Genomic DNA, 18,539 nt, shown 5'->3' with positions numbered 1-18,539 from the left:
TACTACCCGGCTTCGCCCGGGTTAATGACTGCTGTTAGCAAAATAGAATGTGTTAACAAAAATTTATTCTGCACACAAAAACCACAAAACAAATAGATAGAAATGTAATTATTAAAAGGCAAAAACTAAGCAAATAGAAGCATTTCACAACATATATTAGCTTTGTTATACTGAGAATGTCTTTGTTGCCTATATTAACCAATCAGAGCTCAGGTTAATTAACTGTAGCAAAATAGAAGCTGAGCTGTGATTGGTTGCTATTGGCAGCCTGATAAATCCCCAGCCAACAGGAAGCCCTCCCCCCTGGCAGTATATATTAGCTCACACATACACATAATAGACAGGTCATGTGACTGACAGCTGCCGTATTTCCTATATGGTACATTTGTTGCTCTTGTAGTTTGCTTATTAATCAGATTTTTATTTTTGAAGGACAATACCAGACTTGTGTGTGTTTTAGGGCGAGTTTTATGTGTCAAGTTGTGTGTGTTGAGTTGCGTGTGGCGACATGCATGTAGCGACTTTTGTGAGATGAGTTTTGTGTGGCGACATGCGTGTAGCAACATTTTGTGTGTTGAGTTGCATGTGACAGGTTAGTGTAGCAAGTTGTGTGCAGCAAGATTTGTGCATGGCGAGTTTTGCGCGTGGCGAGTTTTATGTGTGGTGCATTTTGAGTATGTGCAAGTTTTGTGTGAGGCAACTTTTGCATGTGGTGCAACTTTTGTACATGTGGCAATTTTTCTGTGTGTGCAAGTTTTGCATGAGGTGAGTTTTCCATGAGGTGAGTTTTGCACGTGTGGCGAGTTTTGCGTGAGCCTAGTTTTGCATATGGCGAGTTTTGCATGTAGCGAGTTTTGAGTGGTGACTTTTGTGTTTCGACTTTTATGTGGCGAGGTTGGTGTGTGTGTGTGGTGAAATGTGTGCTGAGGGTGGTATATGTGTTCAAGCACGTGGTAGTGTGTGGCGCATTTTGTGTTTGTGTTCATATCCCCGTGTGTGGTGAGTATCCCATGTCGGGGCCCCACCTTAGCAACTGTACGGTATATACTCTTTGTCGCCATCGCTCTCATTCTTTAAGTCCTCATTGTTCACATCTGGCAGCTGTCAATTTTCCTCCAACACTTTTCCCTTCACTTTTTCCCCATTATGTAGATAGGAGCAAAATTGTTTGGTGAATTGGAACGCGCGGGGTTAAAATTTCACCTCACAACATAGCCTATGACGCTCTCGGGGTCCAGACGCGTGACTGTGCAAAATTTTGTGGCTGTAGCTGCGACGGTACAGATGCCAATCCCGGACATACACACATACATACACACATTCAGCTTTATATATTAGATATACCTGTATGTAATCTCCTGTATATAGTATATACCTGTGTGTCATCTCACCTATATATAGTATATATCTGTGTGTCATCTCCTGTATATAGTATATACCTGTATGTCATCTCCTCCTATACATAGCATATACCTGTGTCATCTCCTCCTGTATATACTATATACCTGTAGGTAATCTGCTCCTGTATATAGTATATACCTGTGTGTCATCTCCTCCTGTATATAGTATATACCTGTATGTCATCTCCTCCTGTATGTAGTATGTACCTGTATGTCATCTCCTCCTCTATATAGTATATACCTGTGTGTCATCTCTCCTGTATATAGTATATATCTGTGTGTCATCTCCTCCTGTATATAGTATATACCTGTGTGTCATCTCCCCTGTAAATAGTATATACCTGTGTGTCATCTCCTGTATATAGTATATAGCTGTATGCCATCTCCTCCTGTATTAGCCCTCGTTCACACGTTATTTGGTCAGTATTTTTACCTCAGTATTTGTAAGCTAAAATGGCAGCCTGATAAATCCCCAGCCAACAGTAAGCCCACCCCCTGGCAGTATATATTAGCTCACACATACACATAATAGACTGGTCATGTGACTGACAGCTGCCGGATTCCTATATGGTACATTTGTTGCTCTTGTAGTTTGTCTGCTTATTAATCAGATTTTTATTTTTGAAGGATACCAGACTTGTGTGTGTTTTAGGGCGAGTTTCGTGTGTCAAGTTGTGTGTGTTGAGTTGCGTGTGGCGACATGCATGTAGGGACTTTTGTGAGATGAGTTTTGTGTGGCGACATGCGTGTAGCAACTTTTTGTGTGTCGAGTTGCATGTGACAGGTTAGTGTAGCAAGTTGTGTGCAGCAAGTTTTGCGCATGGCGAGTTTTGCGCGTGGCGAGTTTTATGTGTGGTGCCTTTTGAGTATGTGCAAGTTTTGTGTGAGGCAACTTTTGCATGTGTTGCAACTTTTGTGCATGTGGCAATTTTTCTGTGTGTGGCAATTTTTCTGCGTGTGCAAGTTTTGCGTGTGGCGAGTTTTGCACGTGTGGCGAGTTTTGCATGTGGAGAGTTTTGCGCGTGGCGAGTTTTGAGCGGCGACTTTTGTGTTTCTACTTTTATGTGGCGAGGTTGGTGTATGTGTGGTGAAATGTGCACTGAGGGTGGTATATGTGTTCGAGCACGTGGTAGTGTGTGGCGCATTTTGTGTGTGTGTTCATATCCCCGTGGTGGTGTGATTATCCCATGTTGGGGCCCCACCTTAGCAACTGTACAGTATATACTCTTTGGTGCCATCGCTGTCATTCTTTAAGTCCCCCTTGTTCACATCTGGCAGCTGTTAATTTGCCTCCAACACTTTTCCTTTCATTTTTTCCCCATTATGTAGATAGGGGCAAAATTGTTTGGTGACTTGGAAAGCGCGGGGTTAAAATTTCACCTCACAATATAGCTTTGACGCTCTCAGGGTCCAGACGTGTGACTGTGCAAAATTTTGTGCCTGTAGCTGCGACGCCTCCAACACTTTTCCTTTCACTTTTTCCCCATTATGTAGATAGGGGCAAAATTGTTTGGTGAATTGGAAAGCGCGGGGTTAAAATTTCACCTCACAACATAGCCTATGACGCTCTCGGGGTCCAGACGTGTGACTGTGCAAAATTTTGTGGCTGTAGCTGCTACGGTTCAGATGCCAATCCCGGACATACATACATACATACATACATACACACACACACACATTCAGCTTTATATATTAGATATATATACATATATATATATATATATATATATATATATAATCACAGCAGTATTATGGCAGTATTCTCTCTGAGCATTCTCACACAGGCACCATAAGTTATGTCACAAAGTGTCTACATGTCCATAATACAGATCAATACAGACTTAATTTGTGTCTTACGTATGTAAAAGTTTGCTTTAGAAATTGAGGTCGTTGTTGTTCTTTTATATATGATGACCCACAAGTCTGGAAATTACATTACTCTGTCCTGGCTCAGGCCTTGCTCCCTTCTCATATGGCTGACTTCCTTTGCTGTGATCTAAACAGTGTTCCTCAAGTAGCCATGCAAACTTCTTTGACATCATCACCCAAGACTGTAAGGCTGTGTGTGTCTGAGTATATAATTGGCTTTGTATACAGATACCGTGTGCTCTCAGTTTGCCTGTTCATCACTGCTGCCTATGTCGCTGCTAAGGACCATCTATCTGCTGAAAGCATACAACGCTGTCTTTAACCATATGTTTGCTGCAAGTCCTGGACTAGCTATAGATCTATATTTTTTGTGTATGTTTACATTACTGCCTTTGTGTCTTCTGCGATGTCCTCCACTTGTCTGCTTGCCATCTTACATACCCTGCTGTCCTGGTCCTCGCTGATTCACTTGCCATCCAGAAAGTCTAGCCTGTTGTGACATGGCCTTCGGTCTGACCTACGGCTTAGAGAAGCCAGCTCACCAAGTGAGCCCATAACACTACTGTTTCCAGAATGGGTTACGGCCGATCAATTACTAATGGAAAAAGCAGGTCTTGGTGATTTCATGTTGCATTTTTATTGATTCATGAACTTGGTATTGGCTAACAAGACGTTATCATTAGAGCCACAGTGCTGAAGTTATTACCGAACCAATACAATATCTGTCACATCATTATGAAATAAAATCTAATTAAAATCCATCATTCCTAATCTTTAATCTGGTATTTACTGAGGTATGCAAAATGTCCATAATCATCAAGAAGTATGGACACTATAAAGAATAAAACGGACTGTGCTTCAAGTATCTCTATCCATTTAGCATTCATTTCAAGCATTATTGTCTTAATAGTCATTGGTTTTTACTCCATTATCTACAGGTAATTCTGGCATCTTCTCACTTTCATATCTGAAATGCAATGAGGCACATGAAAGACTCGCAACCGATTTTATAGTGGGCCAATGTCATTGCATTTTCAGAACCTTAGCTGGCTTTTACATTGTACATACTGTGCTACTTCACAGCTGTATTTGGGGGTCTTCTGGGTTTTACAGTAAGGATTACATTTTTAGAGGCTGAGACTGGTCTCCAACTTTTCCTCTAGTTTCTGGATCTTCTCTTCGGAGCCTTTGTCTGGTAGCAGGACTTCTACAGTGAAACTGACCTTCTTGGCGTGTATGTAGCTGTATGTATTATCAAAGCGAAGTACATCTGTAGGGAGAGAAGAAAGCAGGGTTGCCAGGTTGGCTTATCAAAAAATCACAGACAAACAATAAGTCATTATGATTATAAGTGATCGATGTCAATAGCCCATAATTCTTATATGCAAGGGTCAGATTTATTCACTGTAAAATGGTGATAACTACAGTCAAAATAATCTGTATGAGTTCTTCAGCTTTAAATTTTTTTAAGGCGTTTAATTATTTTGCAGACCGGGAAAAAAAAATGCCCTATTTTTACAGACTGTCCTGGAATTTATGGGCGGTTGGCAACCCTGGAAGAGAGATGTTAATGTTGCCAACAATCTTAAGAAACTGATGTACTGTTTAATGGGGGAACACTTGCCACCGATTTAAAGTTGTGGGAGGAGAGGAAATGCTGAGACAATGAATGAAATAATTAGGTAAAAATGCAACCAGTCACATTCATTGACTGACCCCTCTCCACATACATTGCTGGGGAATGGTCTTCCCATCTACATATTAAGTTGTTGATAGATCCTGTTGAACTTGACAGTAAGGGTATGTGCACACGTATTCTTGAGGTCTGCAGATTTTTCCGCAGCGGATTTCTGAAAACCGCAGGTAAAAGGTACTGCGTTTTACCTGCGGAATTACCGCGGTTTTTGTGCGGATTCCACCTTTGGTTTTACACCTGCGGATTCCTATTATGGAGCAGGTGTAAACCGCTGCGGAATCCGCACAAAGAATTGACATGCTGCGGAATATAAACCGCTGCATTTCCGCACATTTTTTTCCGCAGCATCTGCACTGCAGATTGCGTTTCCCATAGGTTTACATTGTACTGTAAACGCATGGGAAACTGCTGCGTACCCGCAGCTGCGGAAACTGCTGTGCAGACTCGCAGCTGCGGATCCGCAGCAAAATCCGCAGCATGTGCACATAGCCTAAAACGTTTTCTGTTCTAGTACACATTTTGACTGGGGGGCAGTATAGGAATGCACATGATCCGCTAAACCTATGACATTATTCTCTGTAGGCTCTCTACAGGTATATGGTGGGTTAATTATACGGTATGGTCATGCTGCATTTTTGCCATGATTTTCACAAAAACCCCAAAACATGATTTTGACTTGTGAATATACCCTTATACTCAGTACTTGATGCATCTTGCCTAAAATATTTTTATGACAATGTACCTCTATAGAAGTTTTTCTTAATATTACCAAAAAAAAAAATGTCCAAGTACAGTGCATAAACTGACCTTCTGTATACTTGCAGTAGATGTATGGATAAAAACAGGTGTGATCAAATAAAAAATTATTACAAAAAGCTCAGAATAGGTTAAAAAATACAAGTTTATGAAAAACAAAAACAAAAATTAATACTTGCCTCACCCGTGTCCCTGCACTCCCAGTTTTCACTTCTTGCTGCACACAACTTCCTGACACAAGATTGTGTAAACACTACAGTGACGGGGACTTTTACATGGACGTATGCAAACTATGTTAAAGGGCAATTGCTAAGGCTACTTTCACACTTCCGTCTTTTTTTCTCCGTCGCAATCCGTTGTGAGTTTTTGCGGTCCGTTGTCACAAAAAAAGTTCAATGTAACGTTTTTGTGTGCAACGGGTCCGCCATTTCCGACCCCACATGCACGGCCGGAACTCTGCCCCCTCCTCCCCGGACTGCAGAATGGGCAGCGGATGCGTTGTAAAACTGCATCCGCTGCCCACATTGTGCTAAATTTAGCTGTTGTCTTGTTGTATAGCAGCGCTCCTGCGCCTAGGGAGCACCACTATACAACAAGACAACACCAGACACTCATATAATCTCTGGGGATCACCCTCTCATAACACTTGAGCAGTGTTACAACACTAGCCACTCCAGGAAAATCCTTCCTTTTTTTACTCTGCACTTTACTATTCTGAAAAAGCGATTAAGTGATTAAGGCTCTGGTAGAGCCGAAACGTCTGTTTATATAGCTTAGACTTTGTAATAATAATAATAATAATAATTTTTATTTATATGGCGCCAACATATTCTGCAGCGCTTTACAACTTCTAGAGGGGACTTGTACAGACAATAGACATTACAGCATAACAGAAATCACAGTTCAAAATAGATACCAGGAGGAGTGAGTGAGGGCCCCGCTCGCAGGCTTACAAACTATGAGGAAAAGGGGAGACACGAGAGGTGGATGGTAACAATTGCTTTAGTTATTTGGACCAGCCATAGTGTAGGGCTCGGGTGTTCATGTAAAGCTGCATGAACTCTGTATTATTGTTTTGCTCCCAATTTATTCCATGTAATAAATACTTGAAATGAATCAGCATAATATCACCATGAGTGTGCGGTGAAGTTATATTTATTATGTTACAGGGGGCAACAATTAGGACAGAGCATTGTTACAAATGTTTGGTGAACTGATTATCTGCTCTGCCAATATTGAAGATCCTTAAGCCCCCAATACAAGTTAGGGGAACGTCGGCTGATATCAATAAACTTGGCTAACAGTCTAATGCTCTCAATACATGGTTGGGGCTCCTTTTGATCAATTACTGCATCAATGCGGTGTGGCATGGAGGCGATCAGTCTGTGGCACTGCTGAGGTGTTATGGAAGCCCAGGTTGCTTTGATAGCAGCATTCAGCTCATCTGTATTGTTGGCTCTTCCAACTGACAATTGTCCAGTTTCTCTCCCACATATACCTCCTGCATACCGCCCGAATGTCCCATTCCTTGGAATAAAAGGACTTTTAAGCAAGAACATGGTGAGTGCCGCTTTTCTACATATGCAACTAGTTTAATCTCGGCACAGCACCATTTGAGTTCATATATACTCATCATACCGTGAGAAAAGAGGAACATGTTTGAGTAGCATCCAAGATTCTGATGCCGCAAATCTTTTCTTGCTTTACAAGATGCCAATATATGTTGCACCCTGCAATGTTTTGTTGTACTTTGCTTTGTAAATGGGAAAAGTAATCAAGAACAATGAATATTGAAATATGGTTATCTGTATTTCCATTTTTTCTAAGGGAGATCTTTTGGACAGAAACATCATATACCTATACCTTGCTGGATTGCCTTCTTACTGAAGAATTAGCCTTATAAACCCGCATACAACTAGAGTTTCGTGATTTTATGATTACTATTGGATGAAGGAGTGGCGTCCCATCCGAGCACCCACCTACCTACAGAGTGCCGTATACCTAGTACATTTCCATCTTTCCCTTCCCTTCATATAAGCACTTATTGCTTCTCAGGTCTTTGTCCACTTACATGTGCCAGGCTCAGAGCATGTCAAGGTTCCATCTTCTGGTACCATATGTGAATTGTATCTTTCACTTGCCACCACCTCAAGCATTTCCCCAGCTTTTTGTCGCTCTCCTGCCTTTGTCTTCCTGAAAACGCCAAATCCAATGTCACCACCATCTGACTGGAACTGCCACCTAAATAATAATTTAAAAAAAATCCATGTGTGACCAATTTGCAATGTAAATCTATAGTTCAGAGACGAGAGCACCAATGTAGAAATATAAGCCTAGGACATTATATATAGAAAGTAATGCAGGCTATACAGAGGGACATACAAAACTGTGCTCGTACGCGCTCAGAAATCAGTGCTAGAAGTGTGAAATGCGTTACATTCTATTAGATGTGACACCATTAACCTAAAAAGTAATTGTCATTTTAATCAATCAATACACATGAAAAGAAGAAACTTTGTAATATATCTTATCAGGTAAATCTGCTTCTTTCTCCTCCAGGATTGATCCTTCATTCTGAATTCAGATTTTCACATTAATGAGATAAGAGATGACAGTTGGTTCTTATGGTATAACATCTCTGCTTGCTGCATCTCTGCTATAAGTCATCTGTTGCATCTTATACAATACTCACTGCTGTATGTCCCTCCTTCAGTCACTGGAGATGTTATCTGGTGAAAGGTGTTATACCATGTAGATGGAGTCAGGCATAGTGTTAGGGTACTGTCTCACAGTGGCACTTTTGTCGCTACGACGGTACGATCCGTGACGTTCCAGCGATATCCATACGATATCGCTGTGTCTGACACGCAGCAGCGATCAGGGACCCTGCTGAGAATAGTACGTCGTAGCAGATCGTTTGGAACTTTCTTTCGTCGCTGGATCTCCCGCTGTCATCGTTGGATCGGTGTGTGTGACACCGATCCAACGATGCGTTCGCTTGTAACCAGGGTAAACATCGGGTTACTAAGCGCAGGGGCGCGCTTAGTAACCCGATGTTTACCCTGGTTACCATCGTAAAAGTAAAAAAAAAAAAAACAGTACATACTCACATTCCGGTGTCCGTCAGGTCCCTCGCAGTCTGCTTCCCTGTTGTGAATTCCGTTCTGGAGCTCCCTCCTGTGGCTGCTAATGGTATTTTTGGGAGTTCTGCCCTTGGGCTCCCTCTGGTGGTTTCGAGTGGAACTGCTGCTCTTTTAGGTGGCTGTAGCAGCTGCATTCACTGATGGCCTTGCCTGGGTTTGTTATTTAAACCTGCTCTGGGCTTTAGTTCATGCCAGCTGTCATTGTCTTAGGTTGGATTTTGTTCTCTCCTTGGATTTCTCATATGGCCTGTCCTTGTCAGCAAAAGATAAGCTTCTGCTAGTTCTTGTTTGTCCATTTGCTTTGGACTCTATTGCTTTGCAAATATGTCTCATTTTGTCCAGCTTGTCGCTATGTCATATTCAGGCTAGCTGGAAGCTCTGGGGTAGCAGATTTGCCCCTCCACACCGTGAGTCGGTGTGGAGTTCATTTTTGTAAACTCTGCGTGGATTTTTGTAGTTTTTAATACTGACCGCACAGTATCCTTTTCTCTCTGTCTATCAAGTTTAGTATTGGCCTCCTTTGCTGAAAACTGATTTCATTTCTGTGTATGTCATTCCCCTCTCCACTCACAGTCAATATTTGTGGGGGGGCTATCTTTCCTTTTGGGGTTCTCTCTGAGGCAAGATAGCTTTCTATTTCCTTCTTTAGGGGTAGTTAATTCTTAGGCTGTGAAGAGGTGTCTAGGGAGAGTCAGGAACATCCCACGGCTATTACTAGTGTTGTTGTTAGGATTAGGGACTGCGGTCAGTAGAGATACCACCTCCTCAGAGCTCGTCCCATGTTGCGTTTTAGCCACCAGGTCATTTCAGTGTGGCCTCTTAACCACCAGGTCATAACAGTACAGCTGGCCACCCCAGAGCTTCCAGCTAGCCTGAATATGACATAGCGACAAGCTGGACAAAATGAGACATATTTGCAAAGCAATAGAGTCCAAAGCAAATGGACAAACAAGAACTAGCAGAAACTTATCTTTTGCTGACAAGGACAGGCCATATGAGAAATCCAAGGAGAGAACAAAATCCAACCTAAGACAATGACAGCTGGCATGAACTAAAGCCCAGAGCAGGTTTAAATAACAAACCCAGGCAAGGCGATCAGTGAATGCAGCTGCTACAGCCACCTAAAAGAGCAGCAGTTCCACTCGAAACCACCAGAGGGAGCCCAAGGGCAGAACTCACAAAAATACCATTAGCAGCCACAGGAGGGAGCTCCAGAACGGAATTCACAACACTTCCCGCTCTGACTGACTGCCGGCCGTAAAGTAAGAGCAGAGCACAGCGGTGACGTCACCGCTGTGCTTTCATTTTACGGCGGCACTCAGTCAGAGCGGGAAGCAGACTGCGAGGGACCTGACGGACACCGGAATGTGAGTATGTACTGTTTTTTTTTTTTTTTTACTTTTACGATGGTAACCAGGGTAAACATCGGGTTACTAAGTGCGCCCCTGCGCTTAGTAACCCGATGTTTACCCTGGATACCCGGGGCCTTCGGCATCGTTGGTCGCTGGAGAGCTGTCTGTGTGACAGCTCCCCAGCGACCACACAACGACTTTCCAACGATCACGGCCAGGTCGTATCGCTGGTCGTGATCGTTGGAAAGTTGCAGAGTGTGACAGTACCCTTAGGTCTGTCTGGCTGTCTTTGATCAGCTATCCACCCCGTGGTGTGTTGACCAGCTGCTAATTTATCCTAAACCAGCTCCCACAATCCCACTCAGCTGACCCTCTAGTCAGCCCTATAAGTCTAGATGCGTCATAAGGGGTGCACGTGTGTGGGGTGGATGCATGTGTCCCCTCAATCAAAGTATGTTCGTAGCCAAGTATTCAGAATCGGCAGTTAATTCAATAGCGGTCAGTCAGGGCAGGAGTCAGATAACCCACACTTTGTACTCCCTTTTAACCAGGTTCTTTATCTCTACGTCCATCTTCCCGTGTGCCTTTGCAATCCACATTCACCGCCCCATCCCCACCCCCATCACCACTCATCCACATCAGCCCCTCTCATGTACAGCTCCCATGCCCTTTTCCCCCTTCCTGAAAAATCTCAGTCTCTTGTCCAAAGATTTTGCACAATAAACCATGCCACAAATCTAAGAACTACTTGCTCTCTCTCTTTCTACTGCTACTTATTTCAGGGGATATCTCCACCTTCTGCCAACTTCAACCCCACAGCGAAACCTTGCTAAACTTGTTAACATTAGTTGTACTCCATCTCCTTCTTTTAATTGTGCACTTTGGAATCTACGGTATAAATGCAATAAGCTTCCTTTCCTGCACAACTACTTCCTGAACAACTCTCTTACTCTGTTGGCCCTCGCTGAAACCTGGATTCAGGATTCTGACATCGCCTCCCTGCTGCTATTTCCCATAGTGGCTTATATTTTTCCCATTCCCTGAGACCCGCAAAAAGACTTGGTGGTGGAGTTGGCATACTCCTGTCCACAATGCATCAACCAACGACAAGGTGGTCTCATAACTGATGGGTCCTAACGTGTCTAATGTGAATACCTCTCTAAGATTGAAGTCCCATAAAATCAGACTTGGAAGAGCGGTATTCTCATCTACTCAGGAATTCAGACTTTAGTCTTAGCAAGGTATTCACATTAGACACGTTAGGACCCAGCAGTTTTGAAACTACCTTGTCGTTGGTTGATGGATGTGACGGATTGTACAGGGGAAGGGGTGTGTCGACTTCACTCACCTCTGGGGAAGGGAGAGAATGACCCAGCAGGGATTGGCTCTCTGGCGCCACCACTCACCCCAGGCCAGTCAGGGAACTGCACTGAGGGCAAATAGTCGCCGGAGAGGCTTCCCTTAGAGGTACGAGTTATTGAGGTGCTCCCAGTGAGGGGAGATATTTCACCAGTCCAGGGAGATATATATATATATATATATATATATATATATATATATATATATATATATATATATATATAGTTAAGTACATATATATTTGGACAGAGACAACATTTTTCTAATTTTGGTTATAGACATTACCACAATGAATTTTAAACAAAACAATTCAGATGCAGTTGAAGTTCAGACTTTCAGCTTTCATTTGAGGGTATCCACATTAAAATTGGATGAAGGGTTTAGGAGTTTCAGCTCCTTAACATGTGCCACCCTGTTTTTACTGGGACCAAAAGTAATTGGACAATTGACTCCAAGGCTATTTCATGGACTGGTGTGGGCAATCTCTTCGTTGTGTCATTCTTAATTAAGCAGATAAAAGGCCTGGAGTTGATTTGAGGTGTGGTGCTTGCATTTGGAAAGTTTTGCTGTGAAGTAAACATGCGGTCAAAGGAGCTCTCCATGCAGGTGAAACAAGCCATCCTTAAGCTGCGAAAACAGAAAAAACCCATCCGAGAAATTGCTACAATATTAGGAGTGGCAAAATCTACAGTTTGGTACATCCTGAGAAAGAAAGAAAGCACTGGTGAACTCATCAATGCAAAAAGACCTGGGCGCCAACGGAAGACAACAGTGGTGGATGATCGCAGAATAATCTCCATGGTGAAGAGAAACCCCTTCACAACAGCAAACCAAGTGAACAACACTCTCCAGGAGGTAGGCGTATCAATATCCAAATCTACCATAAAGAGAAGACTGCATGAAAGTAAATACAGAGGGTTCAATGCATGGTGCAAGCCACTCATAAGCATCAAGAATAAAAAGGCTGGACTGGACTTTGCTAAAAAAAAAACATCTAAAAAAGCCAGCACAGTTCTGGAAGAACATTCTTTGGACAGATGAAACCAAAATCAACTTCTACCAGAATGATGGAAAGAGAAAAGTATGGCGAAGGCGTGGTACAGCTCATGATCCAAAGCATACCACATCATCTGTAAAACACGACGGAGGCAGTGTGATGGCTTGGGCATGCATGGCTGCCAGTGGCACTGGGTCACTAGTGTTTATTGATGATGTGACACAGGACAGAAGCAGCTGAATGAATTCTGAGATATTCAGAGCCATACTGTGTGCTCAGATCCAGCCAAATGCAGCAAAACTGATTGGTCGTCGTTTCATACTACAGATGGACAATGACCCAAAACATAAAGCCAAAGCAACCCAGGAGTTTATTAAAGCAAAGAAGTGGAATATTCTTGAATGGCCAAGTCAGTCACCTGATCTCAACCCAATTGAGCATGCATTTCACTTGTTAAAGACTAAACTTCAGACAGAAAGGCCCACAAACAAACAGCAACTGAAAACCACCGCAGTGAAGGCCTGGCAGCGCATCAAAGAGGAGGAAACACAGCGTCTGGTGATGTCCATGAGTTCAAGACTTCAGGCAGTCATTGCCAACAAAGGATTTTCAATAAAAGTACTAGAAATGAACATTTTATTTAAAATTATTTAATCTGTCCAATTTGTTGTGAATTTGGATTCTGGGCTCCCCCGGTGGCTACTGGTGGAATTGAACTGGTGTTTTCATCTTCTCTGTTCACCTGTTCCCATCAAGATGTGGGAGTCGCTATATAACCTGTCATGATCTCCATGGCCAGAGAACTAGCATAAGCCTCAATAGGAACAAGCTCTTGGAAGATGTAACTGTACTGACCATGAACTAAACCTACCGCATCATCTAGAAGTAGCCAGGTAGCATGTCCTACTTTTTATCCCTATATGCCCAGCGCCGGCCGGAGAACTAAATAATGCTAGCAGAGGGAAATATAAGACCTGACTCACCTCTAGAGAAATGCCCAGAAAGGAGACAGAGGCCCCCCACATATATTGGCGGTGATATGAGATGAAACAACAAACGCAGCAGGAAAATAGTTTTAGCAAATTTGAGGTCCGCTTTCTAGATAGCAGAAGACAGAAAGCATACTTTCATGGTCAGTAGAAAACCCTAACAAAACACATCCAGAAATTACTTTAGGACTCTGGCATTAACTCATAATACCAGAGTGGCAATTCCTGATCAACAAGAGCTTTCCAGACACAGTAACGAAACTGCAGCTGTGAACTGGAACCAAAATACAAAACAAAACATGGACGAATGTCCAACTTATCTAGTAGATGTCTGGGAGCAGGAACAAGCACAGAGAGGCTTCTGATAACATTGTTGACCGGCAAGCATCTAACAAAGAAGCCAGGTTATATAGCGACACCCAGATCTAATCAGAACAGGTGAACAGGGAAGATGATGTCACAAGTTCAATTCCACCAGTAGCCACCGGGGGAGCCCAGAATCCAAATTCACAACAGTACCCCCCCCTCAAGGAGGGGGCACCGAACCCTCACCAGAACCACCAGGGCGATCAGGATGGGCCCTATGAAAGGCACGAACCAGATCAGAGGCATGAACATCAGATGCAGTGACCCAAGAATTATCCTCCTGGCCGTATCCCTTCCACTTGACCAGATACTGGAGTCTCCGTCTGGAAACACGGGAGTCTAGGATTTTTTCCACAACGTACTCCAACTCACCCTCAACCAACACCGGAGCAGGAGGCTCAACGGAAGGCACAACCGGTGCCTCATACCTGCGCAATAACGACCGATGAAAAACGTTATGAATAGAAAAAGATGCAGGGAGGTCCAAACGGAAGGAAACAGGGTTAAGAATCTCCAATATTTTATACGGACCGATGAACCGAGGCTTAAACTTAGGAGATGAGACCCTCATAGGGACAAAACGAGAAGACAACCACACCAAATCTCCAACACAAAGCCGAGGACCAACACGACGGTGACGGTTGGCAAAAAGCTGAGTCTTCTCCTGGGACAACTTTAAATTGTCCATCACCTGCCCCCAGATATGATGCAATCTCTCCACCACCGCATCCACTCCAGGACAATCCGAGGATTCCATCTGACCGGAGGAAAATCGAGGGTGGAACCCCGAATTACAGAAAAACGGGGACACCAAAGTGGCAGAGCTGGCCCGATTATTGAGGGCGAACTCCGCCAATGGCAAAAAAGCAACCCAATCATCCTGGTCAGCAGACACAAAACACCTCAGATATGTCTCCAGGGTCTGATTAGTCCGCTCGGTCTGGCCATTAGTCTGAGGGTGAAAAGCAGACGAAAAAGACAAATCTATGCCCATCCTAGCACAGAATGCCCGCCAAAATCTAGACACAAATTGGGTTCCTCTGTCAGAAACGATATTCTCAGGAATACCATGCAAACGAACAACATTTTGAAAAAACAGGGGCACCAACTCGGAAGAAGAAGGCAATTTGGGCAGGGGAACCAAATGGACCATCTTAGAAAAACGGTCACACACCACCCAGATGACAGACATCTTCTGAGAAACAGGCAGATCTGAAATAAAATCCATCGAGATGTGTGTCCAAGGCCTCTTAGGAATAGGCAAGGGCAACAATAATCCACTAGCCCGAGAACAACAAGGCTTGGCCCGAGCACAAACGTCACAAGACTGCACAAAGCCTCGCACATCTCGTGACAGGGAAGGCCACCAGAAGGATCTTGCCACCAAATCCCTGGTACCAAAAATTCCAGGATGACCTGCCAATGCCGAAGAATGTACCTCAGAGATGACTCTACTGGTCCAATCATCAGGAACAAACAACCTATCAGGCGGACAACGATCCGGTCTATCCGCCTGAAACTCCTGCAAGGCCCGCCGCAGGTCTGGAGAAACGGCTGACAAGATAACTCCCTCCTTAAGAATACCTGTGGGGTCAGAGTTGCCGGGTGAATCAGGCTCAAAACTCCTAGAAAGGGCATCCGCCTTAACATTCTTAGAACCCGGTAGGTACGATACCACAAAATTAAACCGAGAGAAAAATAATGACCAGCGCGCCTGTCTAGGATTCAGGCGCCTGGCGGTCTCAAGATAGATCAATTTTTTGTGGTCAATCAATACCACCACCTGATGTCTGGCCCCCTCGAGCCAATGGCGCCACTCCTCAAACGCCCACTTCATGGCCAAAAGCTCCCGATTCCCAACATCATAATTCCGCTCAGCAGGCGAAAATTTACGGGAAAAGAAGGCTCAAGGCCTCATCACGGCGCAGTCAGAACTTTTCTGCGACAACACTGCCCCAGCCCCGATCTCAGAAGCGTCGACCTCAACCTGAAAAGGAAGGGTCACATCAGGCTGACGCAACACAGGGGCAGAAGAAAAACGGCGCTTAAGCTCCTGAAAGGCCTCCACAGCATCAGGGGACCAATTAGCAACATCAGCACCCTGTCTAGTCAAATCGGTCAATGGCTTAACGACTTCCGAAAAACCAGAAATAAATCGACGATAAAAGTTGGCAAAGCCCAAAAATTTCTGAAGACTTTTAAGAGAAGAGGGCTGCGTCCAATCACAAATAGCTTGAACCTTGACAGGATCCATCTCAATGGAAGAGGGAGAAAAAATATATCCCAAAAAGGAAATTCTCTGAACCCCAAAAACGCACTTAGAACCCTTGACACACAGAGAATTAGACCGCAAAACCTGAAAAACCCTCTTAACTTGCCGGACATGAGAGTCCCAATCATCCGAAAAAATCAGAATATCATCCAGATACACTATCATAAATTTATCCAAAAAATCGCGGAAAATATCATGCATAAAGGACTGGAAGACTGAAGGGGCATTAGAAAGACCAAAAGGCATCACCAAATACTCAAAGTGGCCCTCGGGCGTATTAAATGCGGTTTTCCACTCATCCCCCTGCCTGATCCGCACCAAATTATACGCCCCACGGAGATCAATCTTAGAGAACCACTTGGCCCCCTTTATGCGAGCAAACAAATCAGTCAGCAACGGCAATGGGTATTGATATTTAACCGTGATTTTATTCAAAAGCCGATAATCAATACATGGTCTCAAAGAGCCGTCTTTTTTTGACACAAAGAAAAAACCGGCTCCTAAGGGAGATGACGATGGACGAATATGTCCCTTTTCCAAGGACTCCTTTATATATTCTCGCATAGCAGTATGTTCAGGCACAGACAGATTAAATAAACGACCCTTTGGGTATTTACTACCCGGAATTAAATCTATAGCACAATCGCACTCACGGTGCGGAGGTAGTGAACCCAGCTTGGGTTCTTCAAAGACGTCACGATAATCAGACAGGAACTCAGGGATTTCAGAGGGAATAGATGATGAAATGGACACCAAAGGTACGTCCCCATGAGTCCCCTTACATCCCCAGCTCAACACAGACATAGCTCTCCAGTCAAGGACTGGGTTGTGAGACTGCAGCCATGGCAATCCCAGCACCAAATCATCATGTAGATTATACAGCACCAGAAAACGAATAGTCTCCTGGTGATCCGGATTAATACACATAGTCACTTGTGTCCAGTATTGTGGTTTATTATTAGCCAATGGGGTGGAGTCAATCCCCTTCAGAGGAATAAGAGTCTCCAAAGGCTCTAAATCATACCCACAACGATTGGCAAAGGACCAATCCATAAGACTCAAAGCGGCGCCAGAGTCGATATAGGCGTCCGTAGTAATAGATGACAAAGAGCAAATCAGGGTCACAGACAAAATAAATTTAGACTGTAAAGTGCCAATGGGAACGGATTTATCAAGCTTTTTAGTACGCTTAAAGCATGCTGAAATAACATGAGTAGAATCCCCACAATAGAAACACAACCCATTTTTCCGTCTAAAATTCTGCCGCTCGCTTCTGGACAGAATTCTATCACACTGCATGTTTTCTGGCGTCTTCTCAGTGGACACCGCCAGATGGTGCACTGGTTTGCGCTCCCGCAGACGCCTATCGATCTGAATGGCCATTGTCATGGACTCATTCAGACTTGCAGGCACAGGGAACCCCACCATAACATCCTTAATGGCATCAGAAAGACCCTCTCTGAAAGTAGCCGCCAAGGCACACTCATTCCACTGAGTAAGCACAGACCATTTACGGAATTTTTGGCAGTAAATTTCAGCTTCATCTTGCCCCTGCAATAGGGACATCAAAGTTTTTTCTGCCTGAAGTTCCAAATGAGGTTCCTCATACAGCAAGCCCAAGGCCAGAAAAAACGCATCCACATTGCGCAACGCAGGATCCCCTGGTGCCAATGCAAAAGCCCAATCTTGAGGGTCGCCGCGGAGCAAGGAAATCACAATCCCAACCTGCTGTGCAGGGTCTCCAGCAGAACGAGATTTCAGGGACAAAAATAACTTACAATTATTTCTAAAATTCTGAAAGCTAGATCTATTCCCTGAGAAGAATTCCGGCAAAGGAATTCTCGGCTCTGATACCGGAGCATGAACAACAAAATCTTGCAAACTTTGTACTTTCGTGGCGAGATCATTCAAACCTGCAGTTACACTCTGTAGATCCATTATAGACAGGTGAACATAGAGCCATTCAAAGATTAGAAGGAGAGAGAAAAAAAAGAAAGACTGCAGCATAGACAGACTGGCAAGTGATCCAATTAAGAGCACACTAACTACTAGAGAAAAAAAAAAAAAAAAAAAAAATTTTCAGCAGACTTCTTATTTCTCAGCCAAGGATTTTAACCCTTTAGTGGGCCGGTCAAACTGTCATGATCTCCATGGCCAGAGAACTAGCATAAGCCTCAATAGGAACAAGCTCTTGGAAGATGTAACTGTACTGACCATGAACTAAACCTACCGCATCATCTAGAAGTAGCCAGGTAGCATGTCCTACTTTTTATCCCTATATGCCCAGCGCCGGCCGGAGAACTAAATAATGCTAGCAGAGGGAAATATAAGACCTGACTC

At 43.7% G+C, this 18,539-nt stretch overlaps 1 protein-coding gene across 1 annotated transcript in view; it reads right to left on the bottom strand.

Moving 5' to 3' along the window:
- Window positions 1-3,883: 3,883 nt before the first annotated feature.
- SEC14L2 (SEC14 like lipid binding 2) overlaps window positions 3,884-18,539 on the bottom strand; it is a 60,039-nt gene continuing 45,383 nt past the window's right edge. The window contains exons 11-12 of the mRNA XM_077297153.1: window positions 7,793-7,962; window positions 3,884-4,539 (exon numbers count right to left, since the gene is read on the bottom strand). Coding sequence (XP_077153268.1) covers window positions 4,397-4,539; window positions 7,793-7,962 — 313 coding nt within the window. The 3' untranslated portion in view covers window positions 3,884-4,396. The remainder of the gene's footprint in view (window positions 4,540-7,792; window positions 7,963-18,539) is intronic.

This window comes from Ranitomeya variabilis, chromosome 1 (assembly GCF_051348905.1).
Source record: "Ranitomeya variabilis isolate aRanVar5 chromosome 1, aRanVar5.hap1, whole genome shotgun sequence".
NCBI classification, from domain to species: domain Eukaryota; kingdom Metazoa; phylum Chordata; class Amphibia; order Anura; family Dendrobatidae; genus Ranitomeya; species Ranitomeya variabilis.
The sequence above is the reverse complement of the archived record's forward strand: the minus strand, read 5'-3'. Positions and strand labels throughout refer to the sequence as shown.